The sequence below is a fragment of the Andrographis paniculata genome, unplaced genomic scaffold, assembly GCF_009805555.1.
Source record: "Andrographis paniculata isolate CXL003 unplaced genomic scaffold, ASM980555v1 Contig22END, whole genome shotgun sequence".
In the NCBI taxonomy this organism is placed as follows: domain Eukaryota; kingdom Viridiplantae; phylum Streptophyta; class Magnoliopsida; order Lamiales; family Acanthaceae; genus Andrographis; species Andrographis paniculata.
In genome coordinates, this window is record NW_026137513.1 from 2,711,129 (window position 1) to 2,734,808 (window position 23,680).

At 36.1% G+C, this 23,680-nt stretch overlaps 2 protein-coding genes across 14 annotated transcripts; both read right to left on the bottom strand.

The window, feature by feature from the left end:
• Window positions 1-781: 781 nt before the first annotated feature.
• LOC127245673 (protein ESSENTIAL FOR POTEXVIRUS ACCUMULATION 1-like) lies at window positions 782-9,452 on the bottom strand. Of its 6 annotated transcripts, XM_051266679.1 has the most exons (13): window positions 9,436-9,452; window positions 8,227-8,427; window positions 7,699-7,752; window positions 7,524-7,594; window positions 5,844-6,707; window positions 5,664-5,757; window positions 5,419-5,568; window positions 4,573-5,343; window positions 2,523-4,459; window positions 2,292-2,406; window positions 2,137-2,197; window positions 1,594-1,745; window positions 782-1,326 (listed from the first exon to the last, which is right to left on the bottom strand). In XM_051266679.1, the coding sequence occupies exons 2-13, from the start codon at window positions 8,300-8,302 to the stop codon at window positions 935-937; spliced, it is 4,737 nt and encodes a 1,578-aa protein (XP_051122636.1). In that variant the 5' UTR covers window positions 8,303-8,427; window positions 9,436-9,452; the 3' UTR covers window positions 782-934. The 6 variants fall into 6 exon arrangements, with proteins under 6 accessions (XP_051122636.1, XP_051122640.1, XP_051122637.1 ...); XM_051266683.1 differs by lacking the exon at window positions 9,436-9,452 and having other exon boundaries at window positions 5,844-6,650; window positions 8,227-8,633; XM_051266680.1 differs by lacking the exon at window positions 9,436-9,452 and having other exon boundaries at window positions 4,573-5,322; window positions 8,227-8,632.
• An 88-nt stretch (window positions 9,453-9,540) lies between these two features.
• LOC127245675 (uncharacterized) lies at window positions 9,541-17,187 on the bottom strand. 8 transcript variants are annotated; one of them, XM_051266689.1, is made up of 12 exons: window positions 16,782-17,187; window positions 16,329-16,376; window positions 16,184-16,254; window positions 15,089-15,943; window positions 14,918-15,011; window positions 14,690-14,788; window positions 13,796-14,560; window positions 11,648-13,695; window positions 11,426-11,540; window positions 11,303-11,342; window positions 10,477-10,628; window positions 9,541-10,152 (listed from the first exon to the last, which is right to left on the bottom strand). In XM_051266689.1, exons 1-12 carry the CDS (start codon window positions 16,858-16,860, stop codon window positions 9,848-9,850), a joined length of 4,671 nt encoding a protein of 1,556 aa, XP_051122646.1. In that variant the 5' UTR covers window positions 16,861-17,187; the 3' UTR covers window positions 9,541-9,847. The 8 variants fall into 8 exon arrangements, 5 of the variants coding, with proteins under 5 accessions (XP_051122646.1, XP_051122645.1, XP_051122644.1 ...); XM_051266688.1 differs by having other exon boundaries at window positions 15,089-15,946; XM_051266687.1 differs by having other exon boundaries at window positions 16,329-16,388.
• Window positions 17,188-23,680: the final 6,493 nt, after the last annotated feature.

The following is a 23,680-nucleotide window of genomic DNA, read 5'->3' on the forward strand; positions in this document are numbered from 1 at the left end:
AACGCATAGTGGAAAAAATTATATTATACAAACCTTAAGCGTGATTGCTTCTACGTTTCGTTGTCGACTACACACTGGAATGTACGTCTCCACGACGGAATTGGACGAACGAACTTGTGAACGAACTCCACCTTAATCCATGGCAATGATCGATAGGAATTAAGGTTTCGGGATTGTTAATATGGGTGGGGTAACTGTGGGAAAAATGGGGTGGCGATGATCGAAGGGAGCTAGGGCTTCGTAAGTGGACTGAAGAATAGGATAAGGGGTCGAGTTAGGAAAAATAAAAAGCGGATGAACCGAACAGGTTTAAACCGAGGGCTTCGTAAGTAGACTGAAGAATAGGATAAGGGGATCGAGTTAGAAAAAATAAAAAGCGAATGAACCGAACGGGTAAACCGAACCGAGTCGGTAGAGAACCGGGTCTAAGGTGAACTGATTTAGGATTATCAATTATCAATGGTCACGTAGCTATAACGTGATTACTACGTCAACAACGTTCTTTAATTATCCTTAATTTTCGTCTAATTAACGTTTAGATTGGATTTTGAGCAGATTAGTAAAAAAAAAAAACACATTTTTTACAAAATTAATTTTATAGGGCCACAAATTGAAAAAGCCATAAATATTTGAGTCAGAAATTGAGAATACCCCATTCATTTCCTATATGACTTTTACAATGTCCAGAATACATTTATGTTTACCCGCATAAATATCGAGAGGAGTAAATTCAGAGTTGCAAGAGAAGCATATTAGGCTATTAGGAAAGTAAAAGCCCACATAAAATAAAAAAGAATAGAATAGACAAGAGAGGAGAAGAGAAGATCTGTACAATGCCTGCCATTGCCATATCCAAACCTACCTACCTACCTACCTACCTACATAGTATTTCTCTCACTTGTTGTTAATTAAGCAACAATAATAAATCAATCAATCAATCCTCTATCCGCTGTATTTCTCCCATCATGATTCGGTTGCTCGTTACTTTGAATCCCAGCAGCGACGGGTCTATCTGCCTACCCTTCTTCCCCTTTTTCTTATTGTTTCGACCTCCTCCTCCTCCCTCTGCTCCCGATGACTCTGAACCTCCTCCTACCTGAGATTGAGCTGCTGGTGCTGGTGGTTTCTTGCCACTGCTCTTCAGCATATCACTGAAAGAAGTCTCTAATACATCAGCGTCGTTGCAGGATGATGTCCTCCTAAACTGTGCAGCAGATTCAGCAGAGGCACCTCCTCCTCCTCTGCGACTTGCTGCTCCTTCTGTGTTTCTTGCATTACTACCTCCCGCCTCTGGTTTCCCGCCTGAACCAGCACACACACAGCAAACTAAACACGAGAATACAGATACATGCACAAATACTCAATCAGAGAATAGCTATGACTCAAACACACACCCAGTGCTAAGGATGACAAACCGGCAAAGGGAGAACACTAACCAACAAGCAGCAGGCGTTGGCATCATGGTATGGTGGTGAAGTATATATAAATCATTTAAACACAAGAATTTGGGCTCTAATAAAAACACAACCCACAAACAAATCCACAGAATTTCCCTTGGTAGACAGACAAGTAAATATCAAGGATCACGCTTACCGTCAGATGGAGCCGTATTTGAAAGGCTTCTTCCTTTGGAAACTGGATCAGCAGGAAGATTTGACAAGCCTTCATGAGAAGATGCAGGGCGCGGCATAGGAGGATGCCTTAGCAAGATATTTTCTTGTCCTTTCGAACTGGAAGATCCCAACCTAGATACAATAAATAAACAAAAACTAATGATTTGAGTTTTTAAGGGAAAGAAATCCTAATAAGCCAGCAATGACACAGAATATCACACCAAATATTTAGCAAAAACATAGGGGTCAAACAATACACAAACCAATAGCATAGCGAGTATATCTTGAAAAGGAAGCCCAAAGCATCCCAATTTTTTTGTAAGGTTAAAAGAATTTTAAAATGCCCACCAATGACCAAGTTCCTATATTAAATTTAAAACTTGCTGCCTCCTTTGATAATTTGCTACAAAGCTTCAGGGGTAGTAAAAATGACCTGATGATAAATTGTCCCAGGAAAAAAATTTGGCCATTAAAAGGGAAGCTCACAGCAGCAGTAACAGAAAATTTTGGAAGGTTTCATTACCTATCCTTTGTGGCATCCTCCATAAACGAGTCACGCAAGCCAATCTTTTCACTTGGATAAGCTAATCATTGCCCAACAGATGATGTTATTCACTTCAGATTAGAATGTGTCTGTGTGTGCAAGAGGGAACACAGAAAAGAATGAGATATTATTACCAGAAGAGCCAAGTGACATTTGCCTGCTGAGGATATTGACGGGCATTTCAGCTCTATCGATGGATGTGTCACCAGCCCGTTCCATTATGCCTTCTCGAGCATCTGAGATGAACCCCTGAAAGTTAACTTTACAGGTGAGCATCCATCCAAAATTTCCACATTAAAAATAAATAAATAAATAAAGGGGATGTTCCCCTGCCTTGTTTATCATGTAAAATTGTCTTTGCTTACCTTATAGCTGTCATCAATGTTGGAAGCAACTGGTCTTCCTTCAAGAGATGCTCCACCTTCCAGGACACCAAGCATCCCTTTGGACAATTGACTCTGCAGACGTCCCCCGGAATCTGAACCGTAAGATCCAACAGCTAATGATTTGTTGAAACCTGGTTCTTGATCTGCTGACTGATCTATGCTTGACCCAGAATATTGACTTGAAGGTGGCCTTCTATCATGCACTGTTCCATTACTTCCATCATACTGTTCACTTGATGGGAAGCCAGACTTCTGATGCAGCAACTCCATAAGCAACCGCTTGGAAGTATCGTCATTTGTTCCTGCTGACATCCAAAAACTATCTTCATTCATTCTTTTGACTTCTGATTCCATTCTCTGCCTCTCACTATAAAGATGCTGTTGAACCATTGATTCCATACCCTCATTGGGTAGCTGACCGTTACGATCAGACCAATGACCATCCAATGCATCCAATTGTGATGCATTGAATTGATTTGGTATTAAAGGATGGTTGGCCTGCTGCTGTGAATAAACACCAGATAAAAACCCACCACCTTGACCACCAGAGTTCATCTTTGCCATCTGCTCCTGCATTTCCAAACTCTGAGCACGAACCATGGAATTGACAACATCATGATTCATCCCGGCAGCATCAACATTCAATGGCATAGATCGCTCAAAGGGTAACATGCCAGGGTCATAAAGACCATGATGTCTATCTTGCAAAGAAAGATTCCTTTCAAGGTGCATGAGCCGCTCATCAGTTGGTATTTGTTGGGAATAGAAATCCAAAGGGGCTGCTCTACGAGAGGCAACCGAATTTCTGTGGAACTGACTAGCATCATCAAGGGACCAACCAGGATTAAATCGTCTTTCTTCTTCAAGTTCTAATTGCTGCCTCAATCCTAAAGGCAGCTGCCTTCCCTGCAACTGTTCAGGCTGCATAAATTGTTGATCTAGTGGATGTATCTGCCCATGCCTTCCTCGTGATAAGATTTCCATCAACTCATTTTGATGGCCTTGATGAGATGTTTGACCAAATTTTGCTTGAATTAACTGCTCCATGGATAGATCAGGACGCCTTGAAAGTAGAGCTTGCTGCTGCAGTATGGCCTGCTCCAAAACAGCATTGGATCGAAGTGCATCTATATGTGACTGCCCCCGACCAGAGTCATGAAATTGACTCTGCATCAGCTGCTCAAGTAGAGCCTGCCTGGCTTCAGACTCCCGCTGCTCTTTCAGCAATGCTTGCTGTTGATGGAACTTCTGTTGTTCCAGTAGTTGCTGCTGTTGACGCATTTGCAGCTGTCTTTGTTGTTGCAACTGAAGGGCCAGGATGTGTTCGGCATCCTGCCCCATCAGGCCAGCAAGTTGTTTGTGGTGCATCATTTTCAGACTCGGGTCTTCCTCAAGCATTGATTCATTCAAGTTCATATTGTGAGAAGGAATCATACCCTGTTGTTGAAGATGCTGCTGCAGAAGTTGTTGGGGAAGATGCTTTTCTGCTAAACCAATGCGATTAAGCTCTTGCTCCTTCCTCGAGTAATGCCGAGCATCCATTATATTCTGATAAATGTCAGAATCAGGGAGTGCACTCCTACCATAAGCATCATACCAAGGCTCGGGGATATGAGCGGGATCAGCCACAGCACCAGAAGGGGCAGCCCTTCCTGGCACAGGATTTACAATTTTTTCTGGAACACCTCCACTGAATGTAGTTGCAGGATCATTCCTTGCATATGATCTTTCAAGCTCAGACCACAACAACCCAAGAGGATGTAACTTATTCTCTTCCTGATTCAAAACACCTGAATCAGCAGGTTCATTAGCAACATATAATTGATTGCCACTGTTTGCAGCTTGTTCACCATATCCCCTGAACACCTTCCCTGCAGCACTGCCACCACTTCCAGGTCTCCCAGGAAACACAATTTCTATTTTATATATACAAGGGGAAAAATATAGAAGTCAATAAGATAAGAATTGTAGGCAGCTCCCAAAATAAAAATGGAAAAAGAAGGATAAACCATAGTAAACATCAACGAACCTTCATCTTGGGCACCTAAATCATGGAAATCTCCCCCGTGAGCGTACAAGTGATGTGACAGACGATGCTGATAATCAGATACTTTTGAATTGTTAGAAAGAGGATCAAAATCTGGTAAATGGGAACCAGATCCATCAAGTGCAGTGAAAGGAGTTGATTGAGGTACACGAATCTGCAAGTGAGTTTCTGAAGTAGCCTCTGCATTCTCTACATTAGAGCTGAAACCAGTCTCATTATCATAAAGATGATGAACTTTCAAATGAGGCATAACATCACCCAATTCTAGGAAAGGAGTCTCCTCAGGAGCACCTTCTAAACGGACAGGTAAATCAGTCCCAAAGAAACCTTGATCAAACCATGTAATGATGTCTGCTCCAAGAAAAGGACCCTGGATCTCCCCTTGGGGATCCCGATAGTACAAACTTAATTCCTCAGGAGCAATTCCTTTATCAGCATAATTATCATAGGATCTGCTACCAATCTTATGGAGTTGGCCATCCCAATCATGCTCTGACGTAGGCATAGAAAAAAGTGTGTTCGACTCTTCAGAATGTTTATTATTAACGTCAACTGCTGGGGTCATCTTGATAGGATCAAACAAGGAGTGCTGATTAATAACAGAATCTGCAGTTGGAAGTTGAATAGCATCATATGGAGAACCATTCAGAGACTGTACACCACCAATATCCAGTCCATTTCCATGTCTAATCTCTGAAGCTTCATATTTTCCTTCATCGTCAGCAGTTCTCTCTGAAACACGGTCACAAAGAGCTAAATTAAGATGTAACATCTTGATTGTTCATTTATAGATATTACGGAGAAGTCTTATATTCATAACATTCAAACCTGTTTTGAGTGAAGCATCAATAAATGCACTATACATGCTAGCTTCATGAATATCCACTGTTTCTTTTCGTACGCTATTGGGTGCATCTTCTACAACATCTGAAGGAATGCAATCCTGTCTTCCCTCATCAAATTCAAGGTCTCCCACTTCTACACACAAGGATCAGAGTGTCACATACAACAAACAATAAACAATAAACTATAAAATGAGAAAGACATCCTCCATGGATTAAATATCTATATACCTGAAACATTATCAGCTGATCTTCCCTTTCTAAATGAACTATAGGAAACTCCACTGCTTGTAATTTTACCTTTCCACATGTCATTCAGAACGGCCTATGAAAAAGAAAATCAGGCATAACCAAGCAACCCAGTATAACAATAAACTTATAATTACAAGCAAATGGATTTGTAAAGCTCACCTCCTCCACTACATCAGGAGTGACGAAAGCAAGAGGTTCACTGAAATCTGGTTGAGTTATTGGAGGTACTTCCTCAAAATTGTCTGCCAAGTGAGCAAGAGATAACTCCAACTTTTGCTTGCGATATATGTCAAGTAGTTTGCCCCTAGGATAAACAAAAGTGTCAACAGAGAGGATTGTTTTTCCTGGAACATTTCCACTCTTGTCAGACTGAGCAGCACCAGCTGGGCCAGATGACGAAGGTCTTATAATTGAGACATTTGATCTGCCACGTCCTACAGTAAATCCCACAGGTTGCCCCTCTACACGACCTCTTTCTAGCCCAAATCCAGGAGCCACCCGATGGGAACCAGGTCCACCAGGATTAGTTTCCATTCTGTGCCGAGGCCTCCACTTATCACGAGACTCTGAGTCACGTTCAGCAACAGAACGAACATTTGACACAGCTGATTGGTTCTCACCCTGAGACTCTTCCTTTCCCACACTCATCTTTTTCTCCACCCTAACATCTTTTTCTTTCTCATCAGGACCCCATCTCAAAGACCACTTTCCATCGCGCCTCGCTTCATTTCCAGAATTGCGACTGCTCAGTTCATTCCACTTGTCAGTGACAGACATTGATCTATTGTCGGTTGCTTCTTTTCCTGGAACATTATCAGAACGTCTTTCCATCTTCCTGCGGTCTCTTCTACCAAGCAATCCAGTTTCCCTTTCTTCTTCACGCCAACGACGGCCACTATCAGGTTCAGTAGCATTCTTCCTCCAATCCTTTTTGTCCTCGGAGGCATCAGTGCGCCAAATTTCCTTCTGGTTTAAATCAGTAGAACCACCATGAGATAGAGAACTTGGCCCATGAGTTTCCATCTGAATAAAAAGCACATCCTTGACATTGAACAATGAAAACAAAGAAGTGGTGGAATCCAGACAAAGATGAGAAGGTTGGGGAGAGAGAATAAGGAAACCCATCTCAATAGGTTTATGACATAGTTAGGAAAATTGTTTATATGACAAGACACATCATTATTGACACCATTTATTAAGGGTTCTTTTTCACACTGTTAATACATTATGAGAAAACTGGATGGAATAATAACAATTACAGTTGATCCAGATTAAAAATACAAGCAACAGCTGTTGTTCCTCTAGAAACCAACATAATATAGCATAACAAGATATGGTTAATTTACAGGCTCCAAAGTGTCATGTTTACTTATAATTTCAATGCTTTAGGATTATTATTCATATATGCAGAAAGTTTCAGAGAACAACAATAAGCAGCTAAGGCACACAGTACGAACCAGAACAGCCATTCTAATCTTAGAAATAAAATTCAAGTGTAGAACATACTTCCTGCAGAAAATAAAACTTGGAAGAGATGCACATAATTCCACTCACTTAGCAAAGTTAAGGAGATAATCCTGAGAGCTCCAACAATATTTCAACAAACACAAAAAACCATTGAGGTCAGGAACTCCTTTAGAACTGACGTACGGAAAAATTGCATATAAAATTCTCAATGCAAGGCAAATCTAACAAAAAAATGTTGAGTCCATAAATGAGCAAAGTATAAAAATGCAAATCGAGGATTTCAGATTTTATAAATCAGGTATCATCACTCAAATTCAGAAGCCACTTCATATTGCATTAATTAACAAACAACTGGAGTGCCTGCCGAATTACCATTTTCGGTTCATTTGGCCTAGCATACAACCACTGCGGAGACAATGGCATGTTCTCTGACAACGCTTGATCTGCAAAAAGACAGGACCACAGGAGAACGTAAATATGCAAGAAATATAATTTTCCCAAACAAAGCTCCAATAAATTAAAAGGGTTGAAAGAAAACACTAGCTACCCTTAGTTTCGTCCAGTAATCCAAGCCCCTTGTCCTCATCACTTCCCACGGAGACTTCATTGCATACGCCAGTATAAATTAGCAAGCGAAGTATAAATATCAATCCCAGCACTTAGAACGTGCTGAACTAAAAACTAAAATGGGGACTATCAAATAATAAAAGGTAGATGCCACGAAAATAAAATCAAATTTCAACTTATAAGTTCAAGCAATATGCATACACAATTAACACCCAACAGATTTACCAAAGGACCCAAAAAGAAAATTAGAAAATAAAATAGTAATAACTAAGTTCTCTCATTGAAGAAGAATCACTCGATCCAGATAATGGACGATTTCAAAAAACATAATTAAATCGGAACTGAACCACCAGATTCGAAACCCTACCACCATTGCCAAAAAAAAAAAAAACGCAGATCGACATCCAATTGCAGAATCCGACACAACACGGTCGAATATAAGCAAGTAAACTAAATCAAAACAAGGAAGAAAAACATAAACTAAACCAAATCGAGAACACTGATTTACCTTTCGAAGTCCACGATTGATCAGACGGCTTAGATACGATGAGATCCTCCGGAAGATCGAGCTTGCTTCCCGCCATTTCAAAAAAACAAATCGATATTTCACGAAATCCCAACAAAACCAAGCCAAACCAATCACCACCCTCCACGGAGAACCGCAGAAGCAGCGAACGGAATTCGAAAGCGAGGGGCGAGAGAAGAGAATCTGCGACCAGACAATACGGCACCAAATTCAGACAGCAACAGCTTCCAAAAACGAATCGACGGGAGTATGAACACGCATAAAGGCAGGCAGAACGAGAGCTAGGGTTTGAGAGAGCAATTGGAAACAATTCCGAGAGAGAGAGATACAGGAACGCCAAGGGAAGAGAAACAGAAGAGGGTGAGGGTTTGGGTGGTCAGAACACCCAAATCAAATAATCGGCTGATTTTTTTAACTCGGGGGCCCAAACTTTCGGACTTTACGAAATGACCCCAAACAATAGTTTTTCTGCCAAGAAAAGCCCTTGACCGAAATCTTAAAAATAATACGCTATTTTTGGGGGGCTGACTGTCTATATTAAATTATTTTATAGCAATATTTTGTTATATATATATATATATATTATTTTTAATAATATTTTGTTATATTGTTGTGTAGTTGGGAAATGGGATTGAAAATTCACTTGGTACAAAAATGCCAATCTCGTGTTCTAATATTTCTGAGCACTTTTGAGTATCTGATTCATTGAACGATTGTGAACCAAAACTTTAGGGAACAAAGCAATTAAAAATATCTACATGGAATCGATCCAAATGGGCAAACAAAATTCACTCAAATGGGCAGAGATTTTGGGAGCCTAATTGCCCTAAAATATGGGTTCCAAATCTCATCAAATAAATGAAAATCTGTGACCACTTCTAATCAATCACAACCTGAATTTGTTTTAATGACGTGGGATTAGTTTTTCATTAAAACCTAGAAAATATTTTTCTTGGTTGTTTTTGGAGAACAATACCAAACTGAACACCAATTTTAATGGACAGTAAAATCTCCTTGAACAACCAAATATGGAATGACAAGTTCCTAACTGAAAACCATGGAAGCAAACAATGGTCCTCTCCAAAAAGACAGGGCCAGGGCCATTCGAGACGAGCCCTGCCTGCTCGACTGCGTACTATCATCGAGATCAAGGCACATAACATGATGGTTCTTTGGGACTGATTCACTTACAGGTTCGACTGGAAGAAATCTCCTCCTTTCCAGGAATCAGGAGATGTTATGCCTCATTTATTAACTAGCTAGAAAATACAAAACATCAAACTTAGCACCTCCAAAAACAGGAAAATGGCAGATAGATAGGCAAGAAAGTAATACAAGGTAAAAACATGTGGCGGGGTTCGGGCGCATTTATTATTATTTCTAGATTAAATAAAAATGTGCAAATCGAGATTATTGTATTGATAATTGCCATCTAATCCTATTTTGAATTGGTTGACAAGATTGTGAGTTGGGTGGGGGGGTGCCTCAGGATTCGCAAAATTATGAGAACTAACCTGTGTATGAATCATGAAACTGTACAGTTACCCAGCCCTGTACAAAATTGGTTGTGAAGAAGCTCTCACCCAAGCTATGCAAGCTTATATCAGTCGTCTACGTGCTGTATTTCTCCCATCAGGATTCGATTGCTGGTAACTTTGAAGCCAAGGAGAGCAGGATCGATTTGTCTGCCTTTCTTCCCTTTCTTTTTGTTGTTCCGAGCACCTTGTGTTCCATCTGACACCTCTGAAGCTCCTGCTGAGAAACCATGAGCTTCCTGAGGTATCGGCTTCTTAGCACTGCTTCTTACCATGTCACTGAATGATGTTTCCATTATATCAGTGTCGTTGAAGGATGATGTTCGCCGAAACTCTAGGGTTCCTCCATTTCCTCCCGCTTCTCGTCTCAACGCTATAACCAAGAAAAAAGTCTTACCATGTTAGCTGAGAAGCAGAAACACTAAACAGTCGACCAGCATAGAGAGCGAACTCTTTAGAATTTACATCGTAGATCTAAAGCAGAATTTATTCAATGGACATACAGCATTAGAATATGGTGGAATTGAACATTATGCAACTGTTTTATTCAAATGAAAAACATATACTCTAAAACCCCTCTTCCCCAATCAAAAGAATTTCCTTCAAGTTGAAGAAATTGCACTTTCAAATTATAATCACATTATTCAAGAAGAATGCTTTCGGGAGAGGATTAAACATACTGGAGTCCCAAACTTACCATCAGATGATACAGAACTTGAAAGACTTTTTCCTCTGGGAATTGGATCAGCAGTCATCTCTGACAACCCTTCCTGAGATGATGAAAATGGTGGAATAGGTGGACGCCTCAGCAAAACATTTTCAGGTCCTCTTGAACTGAAAGCTTGCAACCTACAAACAACATTGCAAATAGGAAATTAGAATTAATTAAAAATTTTCAGCAGAATAATGTCTGCAAAAGAAAATTGGATAAAGCAACAAAAACTAGTGATAACATTTTGAAAATTACAATAGGTAAAAATACATGTAAATTGCGAAGCCTCTGGAAGAGTTGACACTCAACTCAAAGTGGTCAATACCATCAGATATAAAAGGCACATGTCAAGCATAGTTGATGTGTGTAATAAAAAGAAATAATAATAATAATAATAATAATAATAATAATAATAATAACATAACATAACATAAACTTTACGTCTGGGATCATATAGCATTTCTTTCAGGCAGCCTTATATGGATATCACTAAGGGTTTGTATACTTGACAGGTTTTCTTCTCAATTTTCACTATTCAGTCTCCCAATTTCCATCCGAAAACACCACACCCAACATCCATTTTCCATACAAAATATCATCCAACCACTATTTCACCTCAAAGATGTCAAAACCACAAAAAAATAAAAGGAAAAACCTCAACCAAACAAACCCTAACAGTACCTAACTACAGGACAACAAAAGACTAGGAAAACTTCTATCTATTAAAAAGGCTTTTCAGAAAAATCAGATGTTGATGAAAAGTTGAGTTCTCTCAAAACAGAATAGAAAAAGATCATTTGAGGCATCCTACCTGTCCTTGGAAGCATCATCGAAGAAAGAGTCATTCGATCCTATATTTTCATTGTTAAAGATCTCATTAGAACTCAGAACATAGAGACATGAGCAAGAACAGAAAGAAAAACTACAGAATTACCAGAAGAGCCTGGTGGCTTGTGCCTTGCAAGGACATTGACTGGTTCATCACCCATGGCCGCAGATGCCGAGCGAGCCTTCTCAGCTACACCTCCATGAACCTCTGAAATTATTCCCTGAATGTTACCTTCATTGATGAGCATAACTTTGTTTGCTTACACATTGTGAAAATTAATATCTAAGCTGCCTTCTTTTATTGGCTAAAAAAGTTAACCATGCTCACCTGATTGTTTCTATCAACGCTAGAAACATGAGAATCTCCTTTAGATCTATGAGAAACTCCCATCTCAGTAGCACTTGTTACAACCTCTGAAAATAGACTGGATTGTTCCCCAAAACTGGAACCATAAGACAACCCCACAGCTGATGATTGGCTGAAACCTGACCCTTGATCTGTAACAACACTAACTGACTGGCTCACCGCACTTGCTCTAGAATATGACCTTCTATCTTGTGGTATTTCATTAGTCGCATTAAGTTGTACAGTAGATGGGTGGCCCAAATTCGGATTTAGCATTTCCATAAGCAAACGCTTTGAATTGTCATCATTACTTCCAGCTGACATCCACAAACTATGATCTTCAAATCTTTCTTCTTCAACAGCCAATTTTCTCTGCCTCTCACTGTTAAGATGTAATTGTGGAACTCTGGACTCCATATACTCATTTGGCAATGTACCATTATTTTCAGACCAATGGCCTTCACTTGTGTCCAAACCTGAAGAGAGGAATCGATTCAGTGCCGGGGGGTGATTCTTATGCTGAAATGACACACCAGGTGAGAATGCATCAACTTGACCACCGGGCAGCATTCGTCCAATCTGGCCATGCATTTCCAAACCTTGGCCCAAAGTTATGGGATTCACAGCATCACGGTTAGCGGATGCAGCACCAACAGGCACCGACATGGAGCGCTCAAAAGGCACCATAGCTGTATCATAATTACCATGTTGAAGTCTATCTTGCATGGAAAGATTCCTTTCAAGACGGTTGAGATGCTCTTCAGAGAGTGGTTTCTGATTGGAATAGAAGTCCAGAGGGCCAAATCCAGTAGAGTTGACTCTATGAGAAGCAGCAGCTGAATTTCTGTGAAATTGTGTAGCTTCACCCGTTGGCCACCCAGGATTATGCCTTTCTTCTTCCATTTCTAATCTCTGTCTCAACCCTAAATGTAACTGCCTCGCACGCAACTGATCTTGGTGAAGAATCATTTGATCTCTGGGTTGAACCTGTCCCCGCTTTACCTGCGCCATGATCTCCAATAAATCATTTTGATCACCTTGATCAGACAATTGACCAGATTTTGCTTGAATTAGCAGCTGGTCAAGGGAGGGATTGGAATGCCTAGATGGAATTTGTGACTGCTGCTGAAAACCACTTAAGAGTTGTTGCCTCAGCATGGCATGCTCAAGGGAAGCATTTGATCTAAGGGCATCCATGCGTAAATTGTCATTACTTGAGTCATGCATTTGATTCCACATCAGCTGGTCACGAAAAAACTGTTTAGCTTGGGAGGACTGCTGCTCTTTCAACATCTGCTGCTGATGGAACTTCTGTTGCTGCTGTATCTGCTGCAGCTGTAGCTGCTGCTGCTGCTTTTCCAATATCTGCTGATGTAGTTGCAGCTGCCTCCGCTGCTGAAGCTGAATACCCAAAATGTGCTCTGTATCTTGCCCCATATGATTGGTAAAATGTTTGTGATGCATAGAATTCAAGCTTTGGCCTCCTAACATTGCTTCATTAAAGTGTGTATTATGAGAAGGCATGATACTATGTTGTTGTCGATGCTGCTGTTCCAATTGCTGAGATAGCAGCTTCTCTTCTAAATCAAAACGTTTAAATCTTTCATCCATTCTTGTAAAACGGATAGCATCATCAGCCTCATGATACAATTTGGAATCAGAAGATGCTCTGTTACCATATACATCATTCCATGTATCAGAGATATGAGTTGGATCAGCCATCATACCAAAAGGCAGAGCCCTTCCAGGCAAGGGATTTACAGTGTTGTCTGAGGCACCTCCACTAAATGTCGGTGTAAGATTATTTTGAGAATACATATTGTTATTTTGGGAATATGTATTCTCAAGTTTGGACCACAACAAACCAAGAGGGTTCAATCCACCATCTTTCTCATTAGACACACCAGAATTTATTGGTTCATTAGCAATGTACAACCGGCTGGCCCCATCTTTTGCTGATTCAACATATCTTCCAGAGATTGTTTCTGTGGCGTTGCCAACAATTCCATGTCTCCCAGGAAGCTGCATTTCTGGGTAAAAGAAAGGGTAGCAAACAGATTGAAACCAAATTATTTAGTGTTGAAAAAAAAAAAAAAAAAAACTTATGAGAAGCTGTAAATGCAACCCAACCTTTTTCATGGACACCAAAATCACCCAGAATTTCTCCATGAGAGTTAGCATTACGTGGCAGAAGATGCTGATGCTCAGATGCTTTCAATTGATTCTGATGTGCAGCAAAAGCATCATTAGGTAACTCCCAACCAGAGGCATCTACTGCAGTGGAATGAAGTGATTCAGAAACTAGGACACCAGATTGTAATCCTGTTAGTGGGAAACCCTCCACTGACTTCTCCAGATTAGGCCGTAAATTCAAAGCACTATCATACTCGGGATAAAATTTCAAATGAGGCATAACATCTCCCAATTTCTGGAAAGATGACCCATCAGGAGCATTTTCCAAACGGACAAGTAAATCAATACCAAAAAACCCTTGCTCAAACCATGTGATTATGTCTGCTCCAACAAAAGGTCCTTGGATTTCCCCCTGAGGATCCAGGTAGTACAAACTTAATTCCTCTGGAGGGAGTCCTTCATCTATTTGAAATTCATAACCTCTGCTCCCAAACTCATGTAAGTGATCATCCAAATAGTCATGTGATGTTGGTATAGGAACCAGGGATTTTGAATCATCAGAAAATTTGTTGTTAATGTCAACTAATGGGGTAGACACAATTCTACCAGTCAATGGATGCTGATTAACATCAGATTCCAAAACCTTGAGCTTATTAGCTTCCAACACAGAACCATGTGGAGCTTCTAAGCCACCAATATCTGTATCATTTCTGCGCATAACCTCTGGCATTTCGTACTTCACTTCATGATCAGTATTTTTCCCTGATACAAGATTACAAATGTTTTTTTATTTATTGGAATAATAAAGAACTACGTAGAATTAGAAGGGAATATTCTCTGATTACAAAACTCCTTCGGGTACATTACTGTAGAATATGCTACCAACACTACCTTCATGACTTTCATCTGAAGCTTTCCGAAAGGTATGCGGTATCCCCTTCCCAAGATCCAGTGAGAGGGAGACCATACTTCCATTGGTGTGATCAAGCTCTACAAATAAATGCAAAAAAATAAAACAAACAAACAAACAAAAAAATAGAATTTCAAAATTATATATCATACAGAAATTGTAAGTAGGGGAGAATGACAGAAATATTTCAGTTGACAAGTTTATGAAACCTGGAATGTTTTCTGTTGAGTTTCCTCTCCTGAATGAATTGCTTGTGGATCCACTGCTTGTTATTTTACCAGTCCAGATGTCATGCAAGATAACCTACAAGAAACAGCAATCAATCTAACAACCATAAACAACCACAGTGAGTAACAGACTATTCTATTCAAAAAGCTCACCTCCTCCTCAGCAACAGGGACAACAACAGCTAAAGGTTCAACAGCATCTAATTGAGTTATCGAAGGTGCTTCCTCCAAAATATCAGGTAGGGAGGTAAGAGATGAATCCAACTTTTGCTTGCGATAGACATCAAGTAGTTTTCCCCTGGGGTATACAAATGTTTCAGTAGAGAGGTTTGATCTTCCTGGAACATTTCCATTGTCATATTGAGAAGCACCAACTGGAATAACAGATGAAGGTTTCACAACAGAAATCGATCTGCCACGCCCTACAGTAAAGCCTGTGTGTTGGCCCTCAACACGGCCCTTTTCAAGCCCAAAGCCTGGTGCACCACGATATGTACCAGATCCAGCAGCATTACTCTCCATCTTGTGTCGAGGTCTCCACTTATCACGAGATTCTGAATCACGTTCAAGAACAGAACGGTTATTTGGAACAACCAAGTGACTCTCACCCTGAGACTCTTCCTTGTCCACATCTGCCTTCTTCTCCATTCGAGCATCTTTTTCTTTTTCTTCAGGACCCCACCTTAACGACCATTTGCCATCACGACGAGTTTCAGTGCCTGAATTGCGATTATTGAGATCATGCCACTTGTCAGAGCCCGGCAATGATCTATTGTCAGATGTTTCTCTTCCTTGAGCATTATCAGGCCGTCTATCCATCTTTCGGCGTTCCCTTCGACCAAGCAATCCAGTTTCCCTTTCTTCTTCACGCCACCGTCGGCCACTATCAGGTTCTACTGCAAGTTTTCTCCAATCCTTTTTGCCATCAGAAGCATCTGGGCGCAAAACCTCCTTCTGGTTTAAATCAGCAGAACTACCAAGAGACAGAGAACTTGGCCCACGGGTTTCCTGCTGAAAAGATATCTTTAGTGATACACAAAAAAAAAAAAAACAGACAGAGCATTTAGGCATGACACAGACGATTGCTTTGCATATCTTTACCAATGACAGCAAAAGGGAAACATATCCTTGTAGAAAAGACATCAAAGTATTTCATATTATTGGACAACTTGCACAACTTTGGACATTCACTCCTGAGATCTCACTTTCACATCAGAACAAGATTCTCCACACAGCCTGCAAACTTACCATTTTCAGCTCATTTGGCTTAGTATAAAGCCACTGCGGAGACAGCGGAATGCTCTCAGGTGCTGCTTGATCTGCAGGATGGCAGATAGATCAGTACAAGGCTAGGTATATGCGCCAACTAATGATCTATCACTGAATTAATTACCTTTTGATTCTTCAAGAAATCCTACAAATCCCTTGTCTTCATCGTTCCCTGCGGTAGGTCCTTGAAACATCAGTAATCCATGTCAGCGTGAAAAAGAACACACTGTAATATCAACTAGCATAAAATACCCACTAATGATGAAAAATATCCGCATATACTCCGAAGAAACAACCAAATGCAAACTGGTCAAACTTCAGATTACAGTTCGAGAAGCCATTCATAATAACAATTGCAAAAGAAAACTTAGATTGTCCAAAAGAAATCACTAAAAGAACAGCATCAATGTTTCCTATTTCCCAAAGGAATTGCCGAATCTAATAGACCATAGACACTGAGTAAATGCTAAATACGAGGCCTAAAAAACGGTGCAAATCACCTTACAGAAGTACATAATGCACACCAGCACTCCAATCCAACAAAACAAACGAAATCAAAGCAACTAAAATCGACTACCTTTCACAGTCCAAGATTGATCGGTCGGCGCAGACAACGCAACAAGATCCTCCGGGCGATCTATCTTTCTTTCCGACATTACAAAAGCCCGATGTTCCACGAAATTACAACAATCAGAAACGTAAGCAAGAAAATCACAAACAGATGATAAAATACCGATGGAGATTAGAACAGAGACAATTGATTTCGCAAGCGCAAACAAAAAATTCAGAATGAAAGCGATTCAGAAGGAGAAGTGGCGGATGTATGAATATCCATCTTGGTTCCCAAGAAGGGACTTAGGGTTTGAGAGAGAGAGCTGAGGTAGAGCAGTTGAGAGTTTGCAGGTAGATGGAGCGCAGCGCGTTGTGAGGGAAGAAGGAGAGGGTTTGGATGGACATTAGTAGCAGCAGTGCAGCCAAATCTCAACTGCGTCTCGAGTTTCTTTTTTATATTTTATATATACACACACACAATACATATCCACATTTTTTAAAGTAATAAGAGTAGAATTGTTTATTTATAATTAAAATTTTCGGTGTTAATATAAAATTTGTATGAAATATTCTCGTTGTCCAAAATGTTTGATTTTAAATAAACATTTAAATTATTCGGAGTTTTATACTAAAATATTTTAAATAATTTTTTAAAATAAAATAAATAAATCAGATGAATTCTTATTTTATAATTTTTTTTAGACAAATTATTATGTGATTTTAGAGGGTTTGTTTGCCCAATATTTTTTTCTCCGACACGATTTCTAATATATATATTTTACTCTCTCATAAAAGTCAACGTTCAAGGTAAAATATTATTTTTTATATTACTGACACAATTTTCAATATCTCACATAAAAAAAATTAACAAAAACACTAAACAAATAAAGCCTAAAATAAATGATTTAATCAATTATTTATTTATTTATTTTATTCAAAACCTTATTTAAAATATTTTATACTGTATAAAATTTACATAATTTAGGACTTATTTAGAACTAAATATTAGTTTTGAACTGATGGTGTTTAATGCAAACTTCATATTAACACAAAGAGTTTCACGCAATAAATAAATGCATATTGTTTTATGCAATTTTTACTAAAATATAAGAGCCGATGCTATATAATTTAAGTTTATTTTTATTTTAACTTATAAATAATTTATTAAAAAATAATATTATTATTTAATATCGAATTTTAATTCAAATCTTCAAATTCTAACTTAAAAACAGCCATAAAAGGTGCTTTTTTGTTGCAAATTTGATTTTAAGAATTTTGTTTTAATATAAAATTATTAATATATATTATTGAAAATCAATTTAAAATATATTTTGAGTAATTTTAAATTTTATATTTAACTAGTGTTTATTTGTGAAATTTTGGTTTTGCGTTTTGATTTTTAATAGTAAAATTTTAAATTAAAATAATTGTTTGATTTTGACATAAATATATATTGATGTAATATTCTGAATTTAAAATTAGATTCTAGTGTAATAAAATAAATAAAAAAGTATGCATTTGATTTGATATTTTTGAAAAAAAAAATGAAATTGAAATAGTAAAATATTGGTAAAATTTCACAAATAAACAAAGCATATGATCTTTTATTAGATTATTGAATTTTATAAAAGAATAGAATATAAATATATTCCATCCGTCTTGGTACAAGATTGTCGTTTACTTTTTGCACGTAGATTTTTTAATATTAGTATTATAATAGGTTGTAGTAAAAAAGACGAAAATGTTGTATAATATAAAAGTAATGGTATTTGTGTAATATAATGTAAGTTGGAAGTGTATTTATTATATTAGGTAGGTAGTACAATTACTAAATTAGGAAATGATAACCTTATTTTGGGACGAACGAAAATGAAAAATGGCAACCTTTGAGAAAGAGGGAGTATATCATATTATAATAGGATTTTTTTTTTTCAAATTTTTAAATATTTTAAGAGAATATTTTTTTCTCTTTTATAGTATTTTTTAGATAAGTTTTATTAATGCACCAATGGACATCAAATAATATGATTACACACCGTATTATTTATTTTAATATAATGTAAATATATTACATGAACTAACAACATATCGATGGAATCGGAATTTGACAAAAGGGGCTAATTTTAAAAAATTTAAATTAATATAATCTATTAACATATCGACATAACCAAAATTTTACGAGAGGAACTAATTTTTAAAATTTTTAAAATAATATAAAATATTTATTATTAGATAGTTTAATTTTTTTGTGTGTTATATTTTAAAATTTTTACAAAATAATAAATTAGAACAACATCATCTACATATTATAATATTCATTTTGATATTGTCGATAAGTATAATTTTTCATTAGAAAAAATCTTCACTTCAAAAAAAAAATTATCGAAGATTGTTTAATTCTCTAACATGTTTCGTTTAGATTTTTTCTAATGTTTTTTTTTTTTTTTCTTACTTCTACTATAAATTTAAAATAGTGGGATTTTAGAGGATTGCATATTATATTTTATATATACTATTACCAATTTACCAGAGTATAATCCTTATTATAAACAATTAAAAAAAGTTAAAATACATTATTCAAAATTAAATTAATTAGAAAAACAACATACATAATATATATATATATATAGAAAAAATAAATTTGGTTTGTTAAAAATAAAATTGATGCAATAGACAACTTAAAAATATATATACAATAAGAATAAAAGCAAGTATTACAATAGAAATAAAATTTTATATATCAAATTTACAATAATTTTCTACATGAATTTTTTAAATATTTTTTCGAATTAAAATTTTAAAATTCAAACATAATCTATGAAATTGAAAATTATATTAGATATAATATACAAAATCAAATCGAAAATAAATATATAATAAGAATGAAAAATAATTAATAAAAAAATACAGATAATTAAAAAAATATACATAATAAAAATAAAATTTTATATATTATAATTTTCTATATATATTCCGCAAATATTCCTTTAAATAAATAGACGTAAAATTAAATATAATTTAAAAAACAAACAAATAAATAAATAAATAAATAATGTTTGAAAACAATCAATTAGAAAGAAGAAGAAATATAAAGAATTCATTAATAAGAAATAAATAAAAAAAAAATTACACATAATTTTTTTAAAAAAAATTACATATACACAATAAAAATAAAATTACTAAAATTAAAATAATTTTTAATATTAAAATTTATCATAATTTAAGAGTCTGTTATTTTAATAGATTTTGTCAAATCTACACTATTTATAAAAAAAAATATTTCTTAAAAAAGTATCAAATCAAATATTTATATTTTATAATTTATATTATTTGTTAAAAACTAATTTTATATTCAAAACATAATTACTATTTAAATTCCAACTCAAATAAATAACTTCAAATAAAGTGTTTTCTCAATATACACATTCATAGTCTCAATCAAATATAGTCAAAACATATTCTAAACTAAGTCATTTCATATTTTTTGTTTGTTTTGTGTTTTTATTTTAATTAAAAAAAATTAATATAAGATATAGAGAATTATGTAGACATTGACGGATTCATCGTTTATCAATGTGGGATCATAGGACCCCACTTGAATTTTTATGTATATATACTAATTATTAATTTAATTTTATTCTATTAAATATCCATATATTAAATTCTATATAAAAAATTATTTTATAATTATTTGAATGATACTATTATTTTGATTTATTTTTTTCTTAACAAAAACTTAATTAATCATATAATTATATTAACTTTGTTTCGTATCAAAACTCGAATCTTCTATGTTCTCATTTCACTCTATTAGAAATGATAAAATAATTATATATTTTCATCGTATAAAAATCTACAAAGGAATAATTGTAATTTATCTTTTTTATATTGTAATAATAATTTATTAATATATAATTATGCACCCACTAAAAAATCGGCTGGATCTATTATTGTGTGTATATAACATAAAAATAATAAACTTTTCTAATTTAGTTTATTACATAATATAATTAATATAATTACATAAATTAATTTCTAAATATTCAGCATAGGTACTTAATTTAATCCGGAGTAATCAATAGCATCTCGAAGAAAAAAAAAATAAAAAAAATTCACATTAAATAATATTGAAGCAAAATTAAAAATGAGTATGTGACTCGCCATTGTCCATTGGCGAGGCATCGAGGATCCGCCAATGACAAAAAAGCGTGACGACCGACGAGCAGAGTTATGAAAGAATAATAACTTATCGAGATATAGTTTCAAGTTGCTCATTGGAGGTTGACATTTGCTAACAATAGATTGGGTATCTTAGATCTCGTATGTACGTACAATAATAAATTACGTTGCTAACTGACGAACAGTTGTCGCAAAAATAAAAAATATATTGTTTTATTATTATTATACTAAAATTGTTCGATGTAGAACGCTCAAATATGCGGTGTTGATCGATTAGTGAATTTACTTTTCCATATAAAAAGGTCTCTTCAATTTTTCTATCGTGAAAAAATATTCAAGTTTCGTTTATATGGTAAAAAATATTTTTTTTATAAAAAATTAAAAATATATATTTTTTATATAATATTTTATGACAAATAATAAAAATTTAATATAGTATTTAACAATTCCTAATATAAATAAATAATTCTAAAATTTACAAAAGTGTGTATAAATCGAGCTTTAAATTTTTCTTACACAAAGTATTGCTGCTTTAAAAATATTCATGATTTGTTCACTTTCTACTATCGTCCTATTTAAATTTTAGGCTAAATTGCACAAAATCTATATGTGGTTTTGTGAAATTGCGCCAAATTCCCTGTACTTTTAAAACTGCGTCAAACTCACTCGTGGTTTCATAAACTCTGCATGTAACTCCCTCGGCGGTCCTTATTTAACGGTATTTGACCTAAATGCGCCAAAACTGCGAATAAATTTTAGAATTTCAATTCTAAACCCTAAAATTACAAATATATATATTTTTTTTTATATATTTAGCCTAAAAAAATAGTAAAAATAAATTATTAAAATATGATAAAAATAACTATTTTTTTAGTATATTTACTATTTTTTTAGGCTAAATATAAGACAAATAAATATATATATATATATGTAATTTTAGGGGTTTAGAAATTGAGATTCTAAAATTTATTCGAAGTTTGAGCGCATTTAGATCAAATACTATTAAATAAGGACTGCCGATGGGGTTAGACGCAGAGTTTATGAAACCACGAGAGAGTTTGACGCAGTTTTAAAAGTATAGGAGATTTGACGCAATTTCACAAAACCACGGGTATATTTTATGCAATTTAGCCTAAATTATATATATTGATGTATGTGTAAAATTTAAAAAATAAAATAAAATAAAATATTTTGAATTTAATAGAGTGATACTAGAAGTAAAAATTGGGGTAAAGTTATAATTGAATAATAACAACTGTAAATAGTAAGTGAGATGTTAGGTCAATCTCCAACTGGCAATTCCATTTATGTCGTTATACTCTAAAAATGCCATTGCTACAATAATTTTACTGTTATGAGAAAACGAGAAAGAAAACAAATAAAGAACACAGAGGTTTTACGTGGTTCGGTGACGGTGTGTCAACCTACGTCCACGGGCAGGAACCGGAGAGATTTTATTATACTGATTCAGAGATTTACAATATGTCATCCGACTAAGAACCATAGTTGTCTATTTATAAGCACCCCAAAACACCCTAAACCCTAAGTCCATTTGTTATTAATTAGGATAAGCCCAAAAGGAACCCTGCCAATTGAAACAGCCATTTCGCTTTGGTTTAGGGTCGGGTAGACCGCTAAATCCAAGTCACGTTTCAACAATCTCCACCTTGACTTGGAGTTTCTCCAACCGCCAAAGGTTCGTCAGTATCTCTCAGTCGTCTCCTTCCTGCCAGATGCCCCGAGAAGGCTTTACCTCCTACGAATATTCACCAAGTTCAAGCAATGCTCAAACTTCTCCGTCGGTAGCGCCTTTGTCAACATATCAGCTGGATTGTGTTCTGTAGCTATTTTCTGAATAGAAAACTTGTCTTCCTCCAGAACATCACGGATAAAATTCAACCTTACATCAATATGTTTGGTTCTCTCATGATACACTGGATTTTTAGCCAAACTCAAAGCACTTTGACTATCACAGAATAACACCGGTTTCTTCACCTTCAGACCCAAACTCTGCACCAGACCATGTAACCAGATACCCTCCTTAATACCTTCAGTCATTGACATGTATTCCGCCTCAGTCGTCGACAATGCAACCGTAGGTTGTAAAGTAGACTTCCAACTGACTGCACATCCAAACAGAGTGAAGATAAAACAAGTTAGTGATCTTCGTTTCACCAAGTCACCCCCGTAATCAGAGTCTGCATAGCCAACAAGACCATCACCATGGCCTTTATCATCATATACCAGACAAATATCAGACGCTCCTTTCAAATATCGCAAGATCCACTTTACAGCTCCCCAGTGAGCTTTACCCGGATTAGCCATAAACCTGCTCACCACACTAACCGCATAAGCGAGATCCGGTCTCGTACATACCATCGCATACATAAGACTTCCAACTGCACTTGAATATGGAACCGTCTTCATGTAACTAACCTCTTCATCTGTAGCCGGTATAGTGCTTCGATCAAGTTTAAAGTGTGCCGCCAAAGGGGTACTTACCGGTTTGGACTGATCAACAGAGAATGCCTGCAAAACTTTCTCAATATACTTTTCTTGAGAAACCCACAACCGTCTTGCTTCTCTATCACGCCAGATCTCCATACCAAGTATTTTCTTTGCCGCACCCAAATCCTTCATCTCAAACTCACCCTTTAGTAGAGCCTTCAAGTCATTAATTACAGCCATATTTTTAGCTGCAATTAACATATCATCCACATACAACAGCAGATACACAAAGGAATC

Coding starts and splice junctions, on each gene's coding strand:
- LOC127245673 (XM_051266679.1), bottom strand. CDS start 8,302: ATGGCGGGAAGCAAGCTCGATCTTCCGGAGGATCTCATCGTATCTAAG. Junction 5,344..5,418: donor TGATGCTTCACTCAAAACAG/GTTTGAATGTTA, acceptor ATCTTAATTTAG/CTCTTTGTGACCGTGTTTCA. Junction 2,198..2,291: donor AATGTCACTTGGCTCTTCTG/GTAATAATATCT, acceptor GGCAATGATTAG/CTTATCCAAGTGAAAAGATT.
- LOC127245675 (XM_051266686.1), bottom strand. CDS start 16,860: ATGTCGGAAAGAAAGATAGATCGCCCGGAGGATCTTGTTGCGTTGTCT. Junction 16,255..16,328: donor ATTTCTTGAAGAATCAAAAG/GTAATTAATTCA, acceptor GCCATCCTGCAG/ATCAAGCAGCACCTGAGAGC. Junction 13,696..13,795: donor TTTTGGTGTCCATGAAAAAG/GTTGGGTTGCAT, acceptor TCTTTTACCCAG/AAATGCAGCTTCCTGGGAGA.